This window comes from Lepus europaeus, chromosome 12, assembly GCF_033115175.1.
Source record: "Lepus europaeus isolate LE1 chromosome 12, mLepTim1.pri, whole genome shotgun sequence".
Taxonomy (NCBI): Eukaryota; Metazoa; Chordata; class Mammalia; order Lagomorpha; family Leporidae; genus Lepus; species Lepus europaeus.
Window position 1 is genome coordinate 101,365,138 of NC_084838.1, and position 16,974 is coordinate 101,382,111.

Consider the following 16,974-nt stretch of genomic DNA (forward strand, 5'->3'; position numbering starts at 1 on the left):
AGAAGAAGAAATTAGAAATTTAAAAAATATTGTCGGGAATCTACAGGATACTATTAAAAAACCCAACATTCGGGTTCTAGGAGTTCCTGAAGGCATGGAGAGGGAGAAAGGATTAGAAGGCATTTTCAGTGAGATACTAGCAGAAAATTTCCCAGGTTTGGAGAAGGACAGAGGCATCTTAGTACAGGAAGCTTATAGAACCCCTAATAAACATGACCAAAAGAGATCCTCACCACGACACATTGTAATCAAACTCACCACAGTGAAACATAAAGAAAAGATCCTAAAAGGTGCAAGAGAGAAACGTCAGATCACTCTTAGAGGATCTCCAATTAGACTCACAGCAGACTTCTCATCAGAAACCCTACAAGCTAGAAGGGAATGGCGAGACATAGCCCAGGTACTAAGAGAGAAAAACTGCCAGCCCAGAATACTATATCCTGCAAAGCTCTCATTTGTGAATGAAGGTGAAATTAAGACTTTTCATAGCAAACATAAACTGAAAGAATTTGTTGCCACTCATCCTGCCCTGCAAAAGATGCTTAAAGATGTCTTACACACAGAAACACAGAAACATAGTCACCAATATGAAAGAAGGTAAAGGAAGGAAACCTCACAGCAAAAGATCACAGGAAGCTCAATTTCTCTTTGACATAGAATTAAACTCTGATGCTCTGTTAAAGCAATGTGTTAAAGTAATCTATTATGTTCTCTTGATGTCTGTTAAATTCTAATTGTTCAAAAACAGCTGAATTTTTATTAAGAGCTATGGGTTATTTAAATATGTGCTTTTTTCAAAAATTTGAATAATCACCTTGTAACAATGATCAAATTTGGTCTATGTTATGTCATGATTTTAAGAAATCTTATTTCAACCAGATATTTTGGATTTTGAGCCTTCTTGGCATTCTTGACAGGCATTCAAAAAATCAAAGTTTCAAACAATCTGGTCTCTAAAATTTCCAGTAAATCCTGGACTTTGGTTTTTCCAGTTTGGGCCCAACTGAAAAAATCGAAGGACCTATGTCTCTCATCTTATAGAGACACCAACTAATCAGTCTATTTGGAGTATATTAGAAGGACTGTCAAGATGTGATGTGGTACCAGACTTTAAGTTTCTATAATGGAAAATGCTATTAATACAAATGTTTGAGAATTAAAAAGTCTAATGATCTTGTGTTACTAGACATGATAGTTATCTTAATGAGAAAGCCCCAGAGGCTTAAAGGGTTAAATACTTGTAAAATCCTACAGGTGCTTTCAAAAATACTGTGAAGTAAGCAAGTGCCTCTTGTTGGTTGATGAGTTTATAATTTTAAACATGGTGACTTAAAGTCTTTTGTCATCCACAGTTATATATGATCTGCTGCTCATAAAACTAAAGCGTTGTTGGTTCTGTGTTTAGCTGTCCTCCTATAGGATCCTATGGACTTTTTCCAGCCACTTTTATTGTATTCAGTACTTTGGGATGGCTCTGTAAACAGATGAAGCCAATAATGTATTCACAGTACCAACTGAGAGAAAGTATGGTTAAGTGAGGTTACTAAAAAGAAAAAGCAATTCAAATCAATTGGCAATCTACAAAAAGAGTTAAAGATTTTAAAAGCTATTATTAAAATTGCTATATTGGTCTATTATGCTATATTATATGTGTGTACATATTGTATGTCCACATGGGGAAATTTTATTAAGAGTTTTATTTTAAATGGCTTATAGATAAGATTGTCCATAAATTTAAGCTGCTAAAATCAATCAAAGACACATTTTAATTTGTGGGACCTGAATCTGTGTATCATATGTTTTAGACTTGTTGGTAGAAAGAAACTAAAAACATTTTAGATGGTTGTGCTTAAGTTTACTGGCTAAACAAACTACACCATGTTAGATATTTAAGAGGTGTTTTCAAATACATGATTCTTAAAATTTGTAGAAGGCATTGGACCTTCTGATAAATGTTTTCTTAAGTTGTTATCTAGTGGTTGAAACGGCATGCTAAGTATTCATGTGATATTGCTATTGTCAGCAAGTGATCTAGGACTTGCTCCCTCATTTCGCTATTCTAAGCCCAACTTGTTCTTTCATTTCTCTATTCTCTTCAAGGTAGGAAACTAATTCTATTATGAAGGAATCTGTAGGATGCACAATTTAATCTTTAGACCTTATAAAAGAGATGGCTAACATTTTTCTGCAATAGCATAGCCAAAATAAGAACTCAAATAATAATCTCATAGCTAGATTCGCTTCGCCATCAGCGAAGTATACAGTAAGTAGAAAAAACCTCCCTTTCAGACCAAAGGGAAAGAAAGTTTTTAAGTGAGAATATAATTTTCCTCATGGGCATTGTCTACCTTAGAAAAACTACTACAGAACATGCCTGTGACTATAGACTTGTAGTTCAGGCCACCGAAGATTAGAGATGGGAAACGGGCACTCCCTTGACTTGCATCCTCTGGTCTGCTTTAACACAAACCAGGAGGAAAAGAAAGCTCGGCATCAGAAGCAATGGGTGGCAGGCCTATTAATGGCTGATCTGTACAGTGATCTGCCCTCAAGGAGACCCAACAGGCCAGTCCACTGCAGTGGCTTTCAATGTGGTAAGCCTGGGCTTCAGCAGAAGTCAACTTGTGAAGAGCCCTGGCAGCTCTGCCTGCCAAGAGTTGGATCACTGGAAATGGACCTGCCCTGGAGTCGAAGGATGCCCAGGTCAGAGCCACAGATCTTATTGGCTCTAAGCTGAAAAGCCCTTCACTCAGCCCAACTTCCAAAGTGACCACTGCAGCTGAGGGGATGGTCAAGTAGGGTCAGGAACATTGCAGGCAGAACTGTAAATTTCTTATTAGAGATGCCCCCTGCCTTTACCTGGCCAGCTCTCCTCCCAGGCCAGCCAAGTAATGAAAGTCAACAGAGTGCCTTCCCCCAGGAGGTTCACACCTCCCTTAGGATATACCCCATGTGAAGAGATAGATAGGTCTGGGCCTCTGAATTTACAAGGCCTAAAGCCCACCAGATTATTATCAAGCCCCTTCTATCAGGTTCTATTTGCCTCTCAATCAGAAAACTTAATTGTAGCTTAGACAGCACCTTTCTTAGCTCCTCTAATAATGACTCTGTCCTTTGTTCTAGGCCCTGTCTAGTGCACTTGGGCCTCATTCCTTTGTAATCATAACCTCTACTCTACCACCAATGGCTCTACTCCCAACATGTGTGTACTGATGGTCCTCTTCCCCACTTAATGCTGTATAATTGTTCAAACCTGGTAAATGCCACTCTTAGGATCATTGGTTACTATCCTCACTCTGTCTTTTATGACCTTGTCTAAATATGATCAGAGTCGGCAAACTTGGAAGGCTTCCATAGCCTTGGCAACTCATGACGACAGCCTAGGGTGGTTATTGGCGCCATAAACTAGAGTGTCAATTTGCTGGGTCAACAACAGGAGCCACTGTGCACTTGCTCCTCATGTGGGATCTCTGTCCTTAATGTGCTGTACATTGTGATTTAATGCTGTAACTAGTACTCAAACAGTATGTTTCACTTTGTGTTTCTATGTGGGTGCAAACTGTTGAAATCTTTATACTAAATTGATCTTCTGTATATAAAGAGAATTGAAAATGAATCTTGATGCAAATGGAAGGGGAGAGGGAGCGGGAGAGGGGAGGGTTGCGGGTGGGAGGGAAGTTATGGGGGGGGGGAAGCCATTGTAATCCATAAGCTGTATACTGGAAATTTATATTCATTAAATAAAAGTTAAAAAAAAAGAAAAAAAAGTAATGATAAAAAAAAAAAAGGACTTGTGCTACCTTCCATTTTCCAAGGCAATAGCAGAGAGCCGGATCAGAAGTAGAGCAGCAAGGATTCAAACAGGCACCCATATGGAATGCTGGCACAGCAGGCGGCAGCTTTACCTGCTATGTTACAGCACTGGCACTACCAAACTGTCTTTTAGTTTCATTTTGCACAAACCTTTTGACATATCCTCCTATATTAAAATGTATTGTATACCTTAATATATCATCTAAACTAAAGAGAGGGTAAATAAAATATCATCTAAATCAAAGAGTAAATGAAATTATTGTTGAAAATCACAGAAGACAAACAAAAGCTGCAATGAGTAGTCAACAGTTCCAGACATGGTAGATAATATCCCAAGTCTGAGAAAATCGCCTTAGGTGTCATTCATCTAATTTTACCGACTGAAAGATAATATATTACCTACAATACACTCATGTTAAATATAAAGACAGACAGATGGAAAGTAAAGAGATAGTGGAAAATACACCATGCTCACACTAATCAAGAAAAGGGGGGTAGAATATAATTTTGGACAAAGCAAACTTTAGAACAAGGAAAATTATCAGGAATAAAGAACAGAATGTACAAAAGGGTCAATTGTCTAGAAGTAATAGCAATCCTTAATAGGTATACACTTAAAAACAGAATGTCAGAATACAAGTATATGAAGCAAAAATAGAAACACAGGAGAAACAGATGAATCCACTTTTGAATGTCAGCAAGTCTCTCTTAGTAAGATACAGATTCAGCAAGCAAAAAATCATAAAAATATTGTTTATCTGAACAGCACCATCAATCAACTTGACCTAGTTGGCATTTATCAAATATAAGTTGCACGGAGAGAGTAGAGGCAGAGAGGGAGAGAGGTCTTCCATCCATTGATTCACTCCACAATTGGCTGCAATGGCTGAAGCTGCACTGATCCAAAGCCAGGAGCCAGGAGCTTCTTTTAGGTCTCCCATGTGGGTGCAGGGGCCCAAGGACTTGGGCCCTCTTCTATTGCTTTCCCAGCACATAGCAGAGAGCTGGATTGGAAGTGGAGCAGCCAAGTCTTGAACTGGCACCCACATGAGATGGCAGCACTGTAGAATGCAGCTTTACCTGCTGTGCCAGAGTACTGGAACAAATAGGAATCTTAAATCTACTCTTTGACCGTAATGGAATAAAACTAATATTTAATAACAGAAAGATAGCTAGAAAATCCCCAAATACATGGTGATTAATCAGCACAATATTAACACATGGGTCAAAGATATGTCTGGAGGAATTTTAAACTATTTTAAAATGAAAATTCAACTTAGGAAATTTTGTGGTATCCAGCAAAAGCAGTTCTTAGAGGGAAATTGAGAGCATTAAATTCCTGTGTTAGAACAGAAGAAAGAGCTAAACCCTCTTAGTAGCTCTGGTTTACTCACCTGACTGATGCCTCTGTTGCAAGAATATTAGAAAACATAGACTCCTCTTTAATAATAGAAGGCGAAGCACTACCCAGGAATTCAATGATAGGAATACCTTGGAAACCAAGCTGTATCCCAGCCATGTTTCAGAAAGGCCCTTCTGACAAAGAACATGGCCCACATGAACAGAAACTGGACACTAAGTATATACGTTCTAGACCAGATTTCCAGGCCCACATCACAAAGCTTTAGCATAGGTACTAGAAGTTCAAGAGTTTGGAAGAAGGAACAACATGGGGGAGAAAAATTCCCAGTCCTATCCCCCCTACACACTAAATGATCTGTTCATCCTCCTGCGGTCCTTTAGATCTCTCCACGCTACCTTCTAATCATAGATTTCTATTATACCATATTGTTACCTAGGCATTAACTCAGACTCCATGTAAGTTTTGAACAAAAAGTCTAATATGCCCAGGGATTTTTGCCCTCAACATTTACTCTGTTCTCAGATAAGGCTTTCTATATATACAATGTATTTTAACTCTACAGAATCAGAAATAGACTTAGCAACAGCCCACTCCACCTTATTTCCTCAAAAGGATTCATATTTGCTAAAGACCATTACTAAAGAACAGAGTAGCCTCTACCAAAGTGCATAAAGCCCAACAAAGAGGAAGATGAGGGCATGGCATATCTACCCATGGCAACAATTTAAACATCTTTTAGTATTCTTCCCCCTAGAACCCCTTTGAAGTTATTCTGTTCCTGAATGCTCTCAAATCTTGTTCCCTCCACAGAACCTGGTCTGCTATCCATCCTTCTTCCAAATTCCCTCTCTTATTCCCAACACATTTTTATTATGCCTTGATTTTTTTAAAAAATGCATTTATTTATTTGACAGGTGGAGAGTTACAGAGAGGCAGAGGCAGAGAGAGAGAAGTCTTCACTCCCCAAATGGCCACAGTGGCCAGGGCTGTGTCAATCTGAAGCCAGGAACCAGGAGATTCTTCCAGGTCTCCCACATGCATGCAGAGGCCCAAGGACTTCAAGGCTCATTCTTGTGGTAGCATTCATCAGTGTTCCCTTTTTATGGCTGAATTATGGGTCATTGTAAGTATGTGCCACACTTTCCTTATCCATTCATCAGCGGATGGACATTGGTGTGGTTTCCACATTTGGCTGCTGTGAGTGCTGTTGCTGTGAATATTTATGTGCCATTTCTGTGTGCTTAATTTTTAATCTCTCTTGTGTATAATGCCTAGGAGAAAAATTGCTGGCTTCACTGGCAACTCTGTGTTTAATATTTTAAGGAACTGTCAAACTGTTTTCCAAAACACACCATTTTCATTCTCTTTAGCAGTATGCAAGACTTCGTATCTCTCTACATTTTCTCAAAACTTATATCTTTTTTTCCAGTTATTATTCATTTGTTTTCATTTATTTGAAAGACAGGGAGACAGACAAACCAACAGAAACAGAGAAACAGATGGGGAGAGATCTTCCATCTGCAGGTTCACTGCCCAAATGCCCATAACAATGGGCCAAACCAAAGCTAAGAGACTGGAATTCCATGCAGATCTCTGAAGTGAATGGTAGGGGCCCAAGTACTTGAGTCATCACTTGATACCACCCAGAGTTCACTTTAGCAGGAAGTTAGATAAGAGGTGGAAGAGGGGCTGGCACTGTGGCACAGCACGTTAAAGCCCTGGCCTGGGGCTCCAGCATCCCGTATGTGCACTGGTTCTTGTCCCTACTGCTCTTCTTCCTATCCAGCTCTCTGCTGTGGTCAGGGATGGCAGTAGAAGATGGCCCAAGTCTTTGAGCCCCTGCACCCATGTGGAGACCCAGAAGAGTCTCCTGGCCCCTGGCTTTGGATGTGTGCAGCTCCAGCCGTTGCAGCCATCTGAGGAGTGAACCAGTAGATGCAGGACCTCTCTCTTGATCTCTGCCTCTCTGTAACTCTTTCAAGTAAACAGAAAAAATCTTGAAAAAGCCACAAGAAACACATATTTTTTTTTTCAAGTTTTGTTGATTTTTTTTCTTTTTTCCTTTCTTAAAAAAAAAAAAAGTAAATAAATTAAATTGCCAACAATATGGCTGGGCTAGAAAGTAGGGTAGCCATGACCAGGCCATTCTAAAAAAAAAAAAAAAAAAAAAAAAGAAAGAAAGAAGAAGGTAGGGCGCACAGGTGAGGTTTGTGAAATATAAACAAACAATGGCCAAAGAGAATTATCAAAATAACTAACTATACTCACAGGGCTGGGGAGGGTCTATGGAACGATGATGGCCCACACCACAGGGCGCAGTGCCAGAGAACAGCTTCCAGCTGAGCATACAAGTCCCGACATATCAACCCCAACCCCCAATCCTGTCATTCCCTAATTACGAGAAAGAGCTCATCTGGAAATGTTTAGCATTCCAGTCTGCACACCTGCAGACCCAGCAGGAGCTGCACCTTTAACATCGGCTGGGCAGGGTGCGCTTGGCACGGAGGTCCAGTCTTCCCCTCGGGGTCATCAGCGAGGGCCAGTCACTGGCCTGTTTATTCCTAGGGTTTCTGTTCCATGCTCACCATTTCTTCAGAATGTCTGCTCCCCAGAGCTGCCCTCTAAGTGCTGCTCAGAGACAACAGGCCTGCCTGCTCTGATTCCACTTGGGAGGAGAGGGACAATTACACACCTCTCTCTACTTGATCCTCTAGGGAAGATGAATCTGAATCTCTTTGTGCTTTCAGAAAATATCAGGAACCATGGCCCCTAGGCAGAACGGAGGCGGGAGCTTTCCCACCCAGACTGAGGACTTCCAGACATTTTGGGGGGAGAAATATGGCAAAAGGAGGGAATCTGGGTTTCCCACCTGAAAGGCTGAGCAAAGTGCCCCAGGGCCCTTCAGTGCCAGAAGAGCGGGGAGAGGTGTGGCCCAAGTGTCAGCCGTGGCATTAAGGACGGTGGGGAGGACTCAGGGCCCAGCTGCGGGAGCGATGGGATTTTCTGATTTCCATCTCTTCCTGATAGCCCAGCAAGTTCTCTAGATCTCCTCCACACCATGTGCAAATATCATGACAAACCCCGGCTCCTGCACCATGTCATCACCCATATGCTGGTTCTCACAGGCCATCACCACCACGGCCTGCTTGCCAGGGATACGCTTGGCCACGTAGTTCTCATAGTAGCGCCGGTTCATCTGTCTTGTCTCTAGTGTGGCCAGACCCTGGGGCCAGCTGCGCTCGTGGGCATTTTCAATCAGCTCGTTGACAATAGAAGCAGGGCAGCCACTTTCCACCAGGGAGCGCTTGATCACCGCCTGGAGCACAGCATCCGGGGTCGAAATCATCCCTCCCCAGCGGGTCACTCTTGCTGGCTGCAGGGAGTTCACCCACTCTAGGATCTCGTTGTATTCAATTGTCTCCTCCAGGTTCTGAAGGTTGGGGTTGACACTGCGGATGGCACGCATGTATGCCTTTAGCAGCTGGATGTCTCGCTTCTGCTCCGCCAGCTGGTGTTTGTGTTCAGCTGAAGTCTTCTCCAGCTCGGCGATGCGTGTCTGTTGCTGCTGGACTACGGTGCGCAGGTGCTTAATGCAATTGTGGTTTGGCAGCTCATCTTTGGGCATCTCCAAGCCGCAGCCCTGTTCACAGGTCACAGGCCGCTTCGGGTTGTGCTCACAGTCGCTGAGGTGAGACATGAGGTTGTCAAGCCGGACAACAGCACTGCAGCCAAACACAGCGTTGTCACAGGCAATCTGCAGCTTTGACAACATGTTCCGCATGATCCGAGGTACTGGGCGCAGGTGGGCGACCGTCACAACGCTATGGTCCACCGGACACGTCTGCTGCTGAGAGAACCACTGGGTGATGCAGGCGTTGCAGAAAGCATGTTCGCAATGAGGCGCCTGTACTGGCTCCTCCAAGACTCCACTGCAGATGGGACAGATAAGGTCTTCGTCAACATCCCCCTGGAAACGAGTTACATCATACCCCATGTCTCATCACTGAAACCCAGGTCCTTCCAAGTGTTGGGGGCAGACTCCCTGTTCACCGGGCTCCGACCCCCTGATGCCTCCACTCAGTGCCACTCAGGAGATGCTCCGAGTAACCCATCTTGTTGGCTATTCGACTGAGGCTTCCTTCCTGGTGACAGGCTCCATCGCCACGGGGATGGATGTGATGTCACAACCAGGAACACTCCAGGCCTGGCTGGAGCTGAGGCCGCACTGGCCACCGAACAGCCCAGGTGCCCAGCCCCAGCCTTTCCCCGAAGGGAGAAGGGGAAGGGGAAGGAGGAGGAAGAAGGTTCCGACCACTCGTCGCTGCCTCAGACGGATCCTTGGCCAGAAACACATATTTTTTTAAAAAAATAAAGAGGTGGAAGAGCCAGATTCAAACCAAGCACTTGGATGTGGGATGGTAGCATCCCAAGAAGTGCCTCAACTCATTGTGCCAAATGCCTACCCCTGTTATCTGGTTTTTTGATTGTGATCATTCTAGTAGGTGTGAAGTGGCATTTCATAGTGGTTTTCTACTTACTTTATGAGTAATAAAATCAAGGAGCTTCTGTTATAATTCTTTACTTTCAGTGGCATTTTAGGAAGGACATGAACTCTTAGTATAGTTGATCTACTAAGTATAATGAAGCAAAATAACTTATTTTACATTTGTAAAAGGAAAACATTTCTTCTAAGTATTGAAAATATTTGCATAGCAATCTTAGGGTTTTGTCCACCTGTGCTGTTTCCTACTTCAGTTCCTTTAAATGTGATGTTGTCTGTGTGGTTAAGGAACTGTAATACTGTGCACTGAATTTGTTCTGAAAGATTACTTTCTGTATGGAGTAGGGGTAAGAATACCTTCTAATGACTTCTCAGGATTAACTAGAAGGCATAGCAGAGCTGATTGCCAAAAGCTCCAAAGCTCAATGTGGTTTAATCACCAATGGGGTTTACATTTGTTGTGGGTAAATATGTTCCTCATGTGGTAAATATCAAAGAAATGTTGAGAGCATCTACATAAGGCAAATAACATACCTTTTAAGAGATGAATGAACAATGTTTAAATTGAATTTACACTTTACTCATAGTGTAATGATGGGGTCCATCACACCTACCAAATGGTGACTGAAAGTTGTAGGGTAGGTACATGGAGAATCACATTATTCTACTTGATCCTGTGTATGTTTAAACATCTTTGTGATGAAAAGCTTTAAGAAAAAGATATTGAATACCTCATGAAGAGAGAAAGGAGGCAGTAAGGATTTCTGGGATGCATAAGTCAATTCATGAAGACCAGAGTTTAGTTATCTCTCAATAAAGACATTTCTGGAAGTCTAATTCCTTTGTAGTTGAGTACTGTGGAAGAAGGTGATTTTTTGTGTGAGAAAGAAGAAGGAACGAGGAAGGGAGGAAGGGAGGAAGGGAGGAATGGAGAAAGGGATGAAGGGAAGAAGGGAGGAAGGGAGGAAGGGGTGAAGGAAGGAAGGAAGGAAGGAAAGAAGGAAGGAAGTTTTTGATGAAGACTTCCATGAGGTAGCTTCTAGTTACTCTGTAAATGGTGAGTCCAACACATCTGATGACCAAGGAGAGATAGCATAAGTTTCCCAAAAGTGTAGGAGATTTCAAATGGTTTTTGAATAGAATGGAAGAGAACATGAACTAGGGAATTGGTGAATTAAGTTCTGTTATATTTGTTCACTGTTACATAGGATAGGATAATGATTTGTGAAATGAGTGAATAAATTATTTCCAGGCAGTGCTAGAGCTACCCCTAAAATCAGTAGAGTTGATCGTAAAATTAATAGTTATTAGTCACTTATAGGTATGCATTTCTGGAAAAGCCAGAGAAATGAGATATTGCCAGACAGGAAAGATTAAAGTGTATTGGAAGAGAGTAATTTGGAGTGGAGCCTTTTAAATATTATCTTGAAGATAATAAAATCTGCTTAAAGAGGGAGGAAATGCAGACATGAGGCTATTGGGTAGATGAATAAGTGGAAAAATTATGATCCGGAGTTCAAAAGTTGACAAATATACAGTATATGTGGCAAAGTTAGAGGGTTGAGGTCACGGGGTCAGATTATAATACTTCAATTGGTAGAGACATTCCCAGTGGTAAACTCTGGGGTGTGGCAGCAACCTAATTGGGGTAAGACTCTAGATGGGAGAGTAGAGGTCTCCATGTTATTGCTTTGTCAATCCACATGGATATTAGTTCCTCCACTGATCTCCACGGCTTCCAGTTCCTTGCTCTGGGCCCCATCCCACTTTTTTTTTTTTACCATCCCAGGATCTCCACACTATCTTCATTGATTCTGCAACATTAAGCTTCAGACAAGGCAGGTTGAATGGCATAACTCCGGATAAAAAGATAGAAGTATGGTAGAGTGAGGGAGCTGCAGTGAACATGGTTTATATTTGTTTTATTTTGACACCCAGAATTTCCAACTTTTTACTGTGAAAGCTACTTGAAGTGCTTTCCACAAAATTATCCAATGTTTTATTTAACATTTATTTATTTGAAAGGCTGAGTGTGGGGCAGGTGTCGTAGTGTTAGCAGGTAAAGTGCGGGCATCCCATATGGGTGCCAATTCATGTCTTGGGTAATTACTTGCAATACAACTCCCTGCTAATAGCCTGGAAAAGCAGTGGAGGATGGTGTTTGGACCCTGTCACCCTTCTGGGAGACATGGATGATGCTCCTGGCTCTTCACTTCAGCCTGGTCTCACACTGGCTGTTGTGGCCATCTGGAGAGTGAACCAGCACAGGGAAGATGCTCTCCCTCCCTCCCTGTAGCTCTGAATTTCAAAAAAAGAACAAATCTTTTAAAAATAAGGACAGAGTTGCAGAATGAAAGATAGACAGAGACATATCATCCATATTCTGGCTCAAACTCCAAATAGCTGTCATGGCTGGGGCTAAGCAAGACAAAAGCTATGAGCCCTAATCTCCATCTGGGTCTCCCACATGGGTGGCAGGGAGCTACCTTCATAAGCTTATTTTCCAGTAGGAAAACATCAATGCCCCAAAGTATGGTTTCCCAATGCATTACTATGCCTCTCCTGACAGTTTCTTAACCAACAATTCTAATGTTTCTAGACCTTAACCCAATCAATCCCATGCCTACTATGGTAGTAATCTTCAACCATGCCTGAGGTGAAGTTCACCCGCCTATGTCATGCTCTAGTCATTACAATATTTTCTTTAAAAAAATAAGATTATGTACAATTTTCTAAAAAAGGTATGTTTCTTTGACCCTCTTCAGATATGATGACTTACCTCCTTTATTCCTCCAGAGGCCAAGAAATAGTCAGTGAGGGGGAGAGCATATGGGCTGCCACACAATATCATACAGACTAGGAAACAGAGCACAGGTCCTCAGACTTCTTCAGGGGCAGAATGGCCTTAAGAGGCAGTTGATAACCATCCCCCTAGAGCTCCAGTGGACTGTCATCATTTAAATCCAAAAGAGATGATGAGTAAGATGATGAGTAAGTAATTCCTTTCCCTAAGTATAAACCCTATGTTACTCAAATCATGTCTCCAAAATAGTACACATAAAAGACAACAATCTTTAGAATATTTATTGCAGAAGTCAGTATTTTCAAAAAGGGATAAATAATTTGGGAGGAGGAAATCTTCATTCCTGAAAACGCTGAAGGAGCATTTTATGTTTGAAGAGTAGACACAGATCTCCCAACACACTGCTTCAGAAAATGTAGGTGTGGTTGGAGATACCTGGCTGGCTTGATGCCTGCAGATATGGTTTGGGTGGGGCAGGAACTCTTTATTGGGCATGGATGCCTCTGTGATAGTGGCTGATCCTTGAATGCCACCACTTTCTGGGGCTATCTCAACCTGTCTTTGGTCAGTGCATTCTTTGATGGGTAATTTTGGTCAGCTAAGGGTGCTTCTTGGCTACATGACTTGATACTTTTACAGGAGGAAGCTTTGTAGTTGAAAGGATGTCCCTGGACAGCATTTGCCTGGGCCTGCAATTGTGCTTAAGTGTTTTCACAGGCTTTGTCGGAGAGCAACGTGATTCTTGGGGGCAGGTGATTCTGACACCACGGCTACTCCCTCTTTTCACATCTAACACCTTGCCAATGTCTGTCTTCACTTTAACAGTTTTGGTGTTGCCAGTAGAGGCAGCTCTACTATTAACTTTGCTTTAGCTCTGCACAGATGATGGTGGGGAGGTCCCATTCCCAAGAAAACTTTCTTGCCTTTGTTTGTGCTGCTAGGAGAAATGCCACACCCTTGCCAGCAAGGGTCCAACGCAGTCATGACATGGTCACTGTTTCTTGGTTCTGAAGGAACTTTCACTCTTTCTTGGTTCTCAAGGAACTTTACTCTTGGAGACAGATTAAGAGTCCCATGCTCTACCGACTGAGCTAGCCGGGCGAACCGAAAAGTAAAAGGAGCAGCCGAGAAGCGACGTATGCTTCTGGGTGGTGTGTGCTAACCTGGGGTCTCTTAGACTGAGGACAAGGACAAGGAAAGGGGTGTAGGTAGGGGGTTCTGTGCTCACCCTCACAGAACCAAACAGCACACAAAACACCGAGGGGCCTACTTGCCGAAATCCAGGGGGGACCTCCCTGAGACTGACACACTGTTTCTTTCTCAGTTGGCGCACCAGATGTTGCCATTGATTTCTCAACAATGTTGCAGTGGGTTCATTTCTGAGAGGAGCAGCGTGGTGGGGGCAAGAGGCACGGAGTCAACACACAGACCCCGGGAGTCAGGTGAAAGCAGGCTTGAGGTGAGCAGCCTGCAGATTCCTTTATTACAGTTGGTACAACAGTATATAGCCAAGACCAGCCAATCTGGTCAAGGGGCGGTCTATGCCCCAACCAAACTGCCAGGCAGTTTCCAAAGCCATCCAATCACAGCCTGTTGCCAGGCAGTTTCAAATCCATCCAATCACAGCCTGTCGCCAGTTTCCAAAGCCATCCAATCACAGCCTGTTGCCAGGCAGGCTCCATTGCCAGGTGGGTTTCAAAGCCATTCCTGAGTAACTGATGCTCGCTTGCCAGTGGCCACCTTGGCATGGCCTTCTTATTCCAGTACAGCCCTTCTTATAGTAATGCCTAAACCGTAGATATCATCCATGGGCTCCCGAGGTTCCACATCTATTGCCTGGATTCCAATTTGAGGTGTTAATACTAAATAATTGGTGGCTCGCAGCTCTGTGCAGTAAACGCTTGCCAGTCCTTTTGAGATGGTCCTACTCCCCCCATGGTTTGTCTTCTCACCCATTGAGTTTTCGGGCCCCTGGGTGTGGGGGCCCGCCACTCATTTTTTTGGAATGTACTATTCTGGGCACTTGATTTGGTGGGCGATAGGAGCAGATTGCCTGCCTTATCTTTCTTGGAATAGCACTTTTGCCCAATGGTTGCCTTTACTGCATCAAGGGCACAGTCCTTGTTGGCATCCCGATTGTCTGTTCTGTACATTCCCTTTTCATGTGACCTTCTTTTCCACACTTAGAACACTTTCGTCCTAGCCTGTTATTGCGTATAATTTTGGCCATGGCAACTGCTGCGTGCTCTCCCGAGGCTACTTCATCCATGACATCCCTACAGATTTTTTAAAAGGTGGGAATGTCCTTTGAACGACCCCAATTTCATGGTCATCAGGATGGAGACCCCAGAGACCCAGACCTCAGGCCAGACAATAGCCACATGATTAACATATGTATGTGGAGTGTTTGGTGATTAGCTATTTTGAAGGGCAACAGGCATGCAAACTCTTGGTGCAATTTTTAGTGAGGGAAGGGATGATGGTCTTTCCTGGAAAAGCCACAAAATGTTCTGCTTGCTAATCTTGGGTACATTTGGAGCCCGTGTTGGGAGGGGGTAAGTTTATACAATGGTCACTAAGTTACAGAAACTTATTGCAGCTCTTTTTGGACTCCTACAAGCGTTATCGCATGAGACAGTTACACAGAGCAGTTACACAAGGCAGTTTCCCAAGGTTATTCTGCAGGTGGGTGGAGACACAGTTATCTTAAGGGATGTCTACCACCAGCAGCTAAACTTTTTAACCCTTCACTATAATATTATTTTAATATTTACTTTTAGCAGGGGTCTTACACCTTGTGCTGCCAGGGCCTTAGAGCCTCATGGCAGGTTTTGTTTGCTTGTTCATAGGCTAACCTTCGGACTAAAGGCATAGCCTCATCCATGGTCTCAAAGATATTGCCGGTAGCCTCCATTAATCTGTTCAGAAAATCAGCATAGGGCTCTGTCCGGCCTTGTGTAATCTTGGATAAACTGTGTCTGATCTCCTTCCTTGGAATGACCTTCCATGCCCTCCAGGCTAGTTCTGTCATTTGCATGAAAACCTCATTAGGGCAACTAACCTGGGCCTGTTCGTCATTAAAAGCTACTTCCCCATTTAGCATATCCTCGTTCCAGGCTGGCTGACCGTTCCTAATGTTATCATGGGCCTGAGCCCTCGCGAGCTCTCTGTATGCTGCGGACCAGAGGAGGAAGTCTCCCCCTCCAAGCACTGCCTTAGCTAGGTTCCTCCAGTCCTCTGAGACTAGTCCATTAGTGCCTATGCTATCTAGGACCGCTTTAGTAAAGTTAGCATGTGGTCCATATAATTGTACTGATTGTTGTAATTCCTTCAACAATTTATGGTCCAGGGGGGGTCCATCCCCGGCTGCCCTGCGCGTCCACTATCACAGGGAAAGCCTGATTTATGTGGTGATATTCTTCCAACTTAGGTGGAGTGCCTCGTCCTCCTGCCAATTTTTCTCGAGGAGGTTCTAGGGAGAAGCCCTCGCCTTTTGTCTCTCTCATGGAGGAGGAGTCCTCCGGAGGGGGGAGATTCTTGGTTAAGGTGATCGGTTGCCATGATGGCCGATCCTGCAAAGTTAGGTTAGCCAGTTTGCAGCAACATGGGGGAACTCCTCCTATGGGCAAATGTGCCGAATAGGGGGGTGCAGAAGGAAGGGGTCTCTCATCCTTCCTATCTCTCTGTCCCGACCCATGTTGGTCCTCTCTGTCTCCATCCTCTTTGTCTCCGTCTAGGCTCCCAGATGGAGATTCTCTCTGTTTCCTCTAGTAAATCAGCCCCTTCATCTAAGAGGGCTGCTATTTCCTCTGAGTCATTATGGAGAGCTTGGTCGAACAGTTGCCATAGCCTCAGGACTTCAGGCGATTTCTCTGCTGCCCTCAATTGTCTTCTGACCCTACGCCATTGTTCCTAACTCACCGCTTTACAGCAGCCGCTTTCCCACCATATTTCCCTCTTTTCATTTATTTTTGAGCAACAAGAGGCATGATTCTTGGCCATACCATTGTTGACCCCGTTTCCATGTGGTCTCTATACACAGCTGTGCCTGTCTTAGGTTGTCCCCCAGGGGATCTTACCCATCATTGACTGACCAGCGCTCAAATCAAGAGACCACAGGATTGCTTGCTCAGATAGGGGTAGGAATGAGGAATAATGGTTATCAGGAATGGCATGACTACACACCAGCTGTGGGCCATTTGAGTGGCTGACCAGAGCTAGTGGGAACAAAACAGTAATGAATGTGGCTATGGGAAGTTTTTCAGGGTAGGATGATAGGGCAGGTGCATCCACTAAGAAGGCAGAATCTCAGTCTTGTTCAGCTGGTTCAGGTTGGCTGTAAGTTGCAGGCTTGATGTTTCTGGCTGGTACTCAAATGGGCTGTTCTGCATTCTCTGGAAAGACACAAGCATATCCTCGATCCTTGGCTGGCAGAAGTCTTTCTAAGGGCATTGGAATCCACGGCCTGAATTTTGTGTGCACTTCTATATTAAT

At 43.6% G+C, this 16,974-nt stretch overlaps 1 protein-coding gene and 1 long non-coding RNA gene across 4 annotated transcripts in view; one reads left to right on the forward strand and one right to left on the reverse strand.

Annotated features, from left to right (window-relative positions):
- The window catches only part of LOC133772061 (uncharacterized), a 190,058-nt gene that overhangs the window by 141,914 nt on the left and 31,170 nt on the right, over positions 1–16,974 (forward strand). The gene's annotated exons all lie outside the window — the stretch shown is intronic.
- Positions 7,246–9,514, reverse strand: LOC133772058 (E3 ubiquitin-protein ligase NRDP1-like). Its single transcript, XM_062208613.1, has one exon. The coding sequence runs from the start codon at positions 9,168–9,170 to the stop codon at positions 8,217–8,219; it is 954 nt and encodes a 317-aa protein (XP_062064597.1). The 5' UTR covers positions 9,171–9,514; the 3' UTR covers positions 7,246–8,216.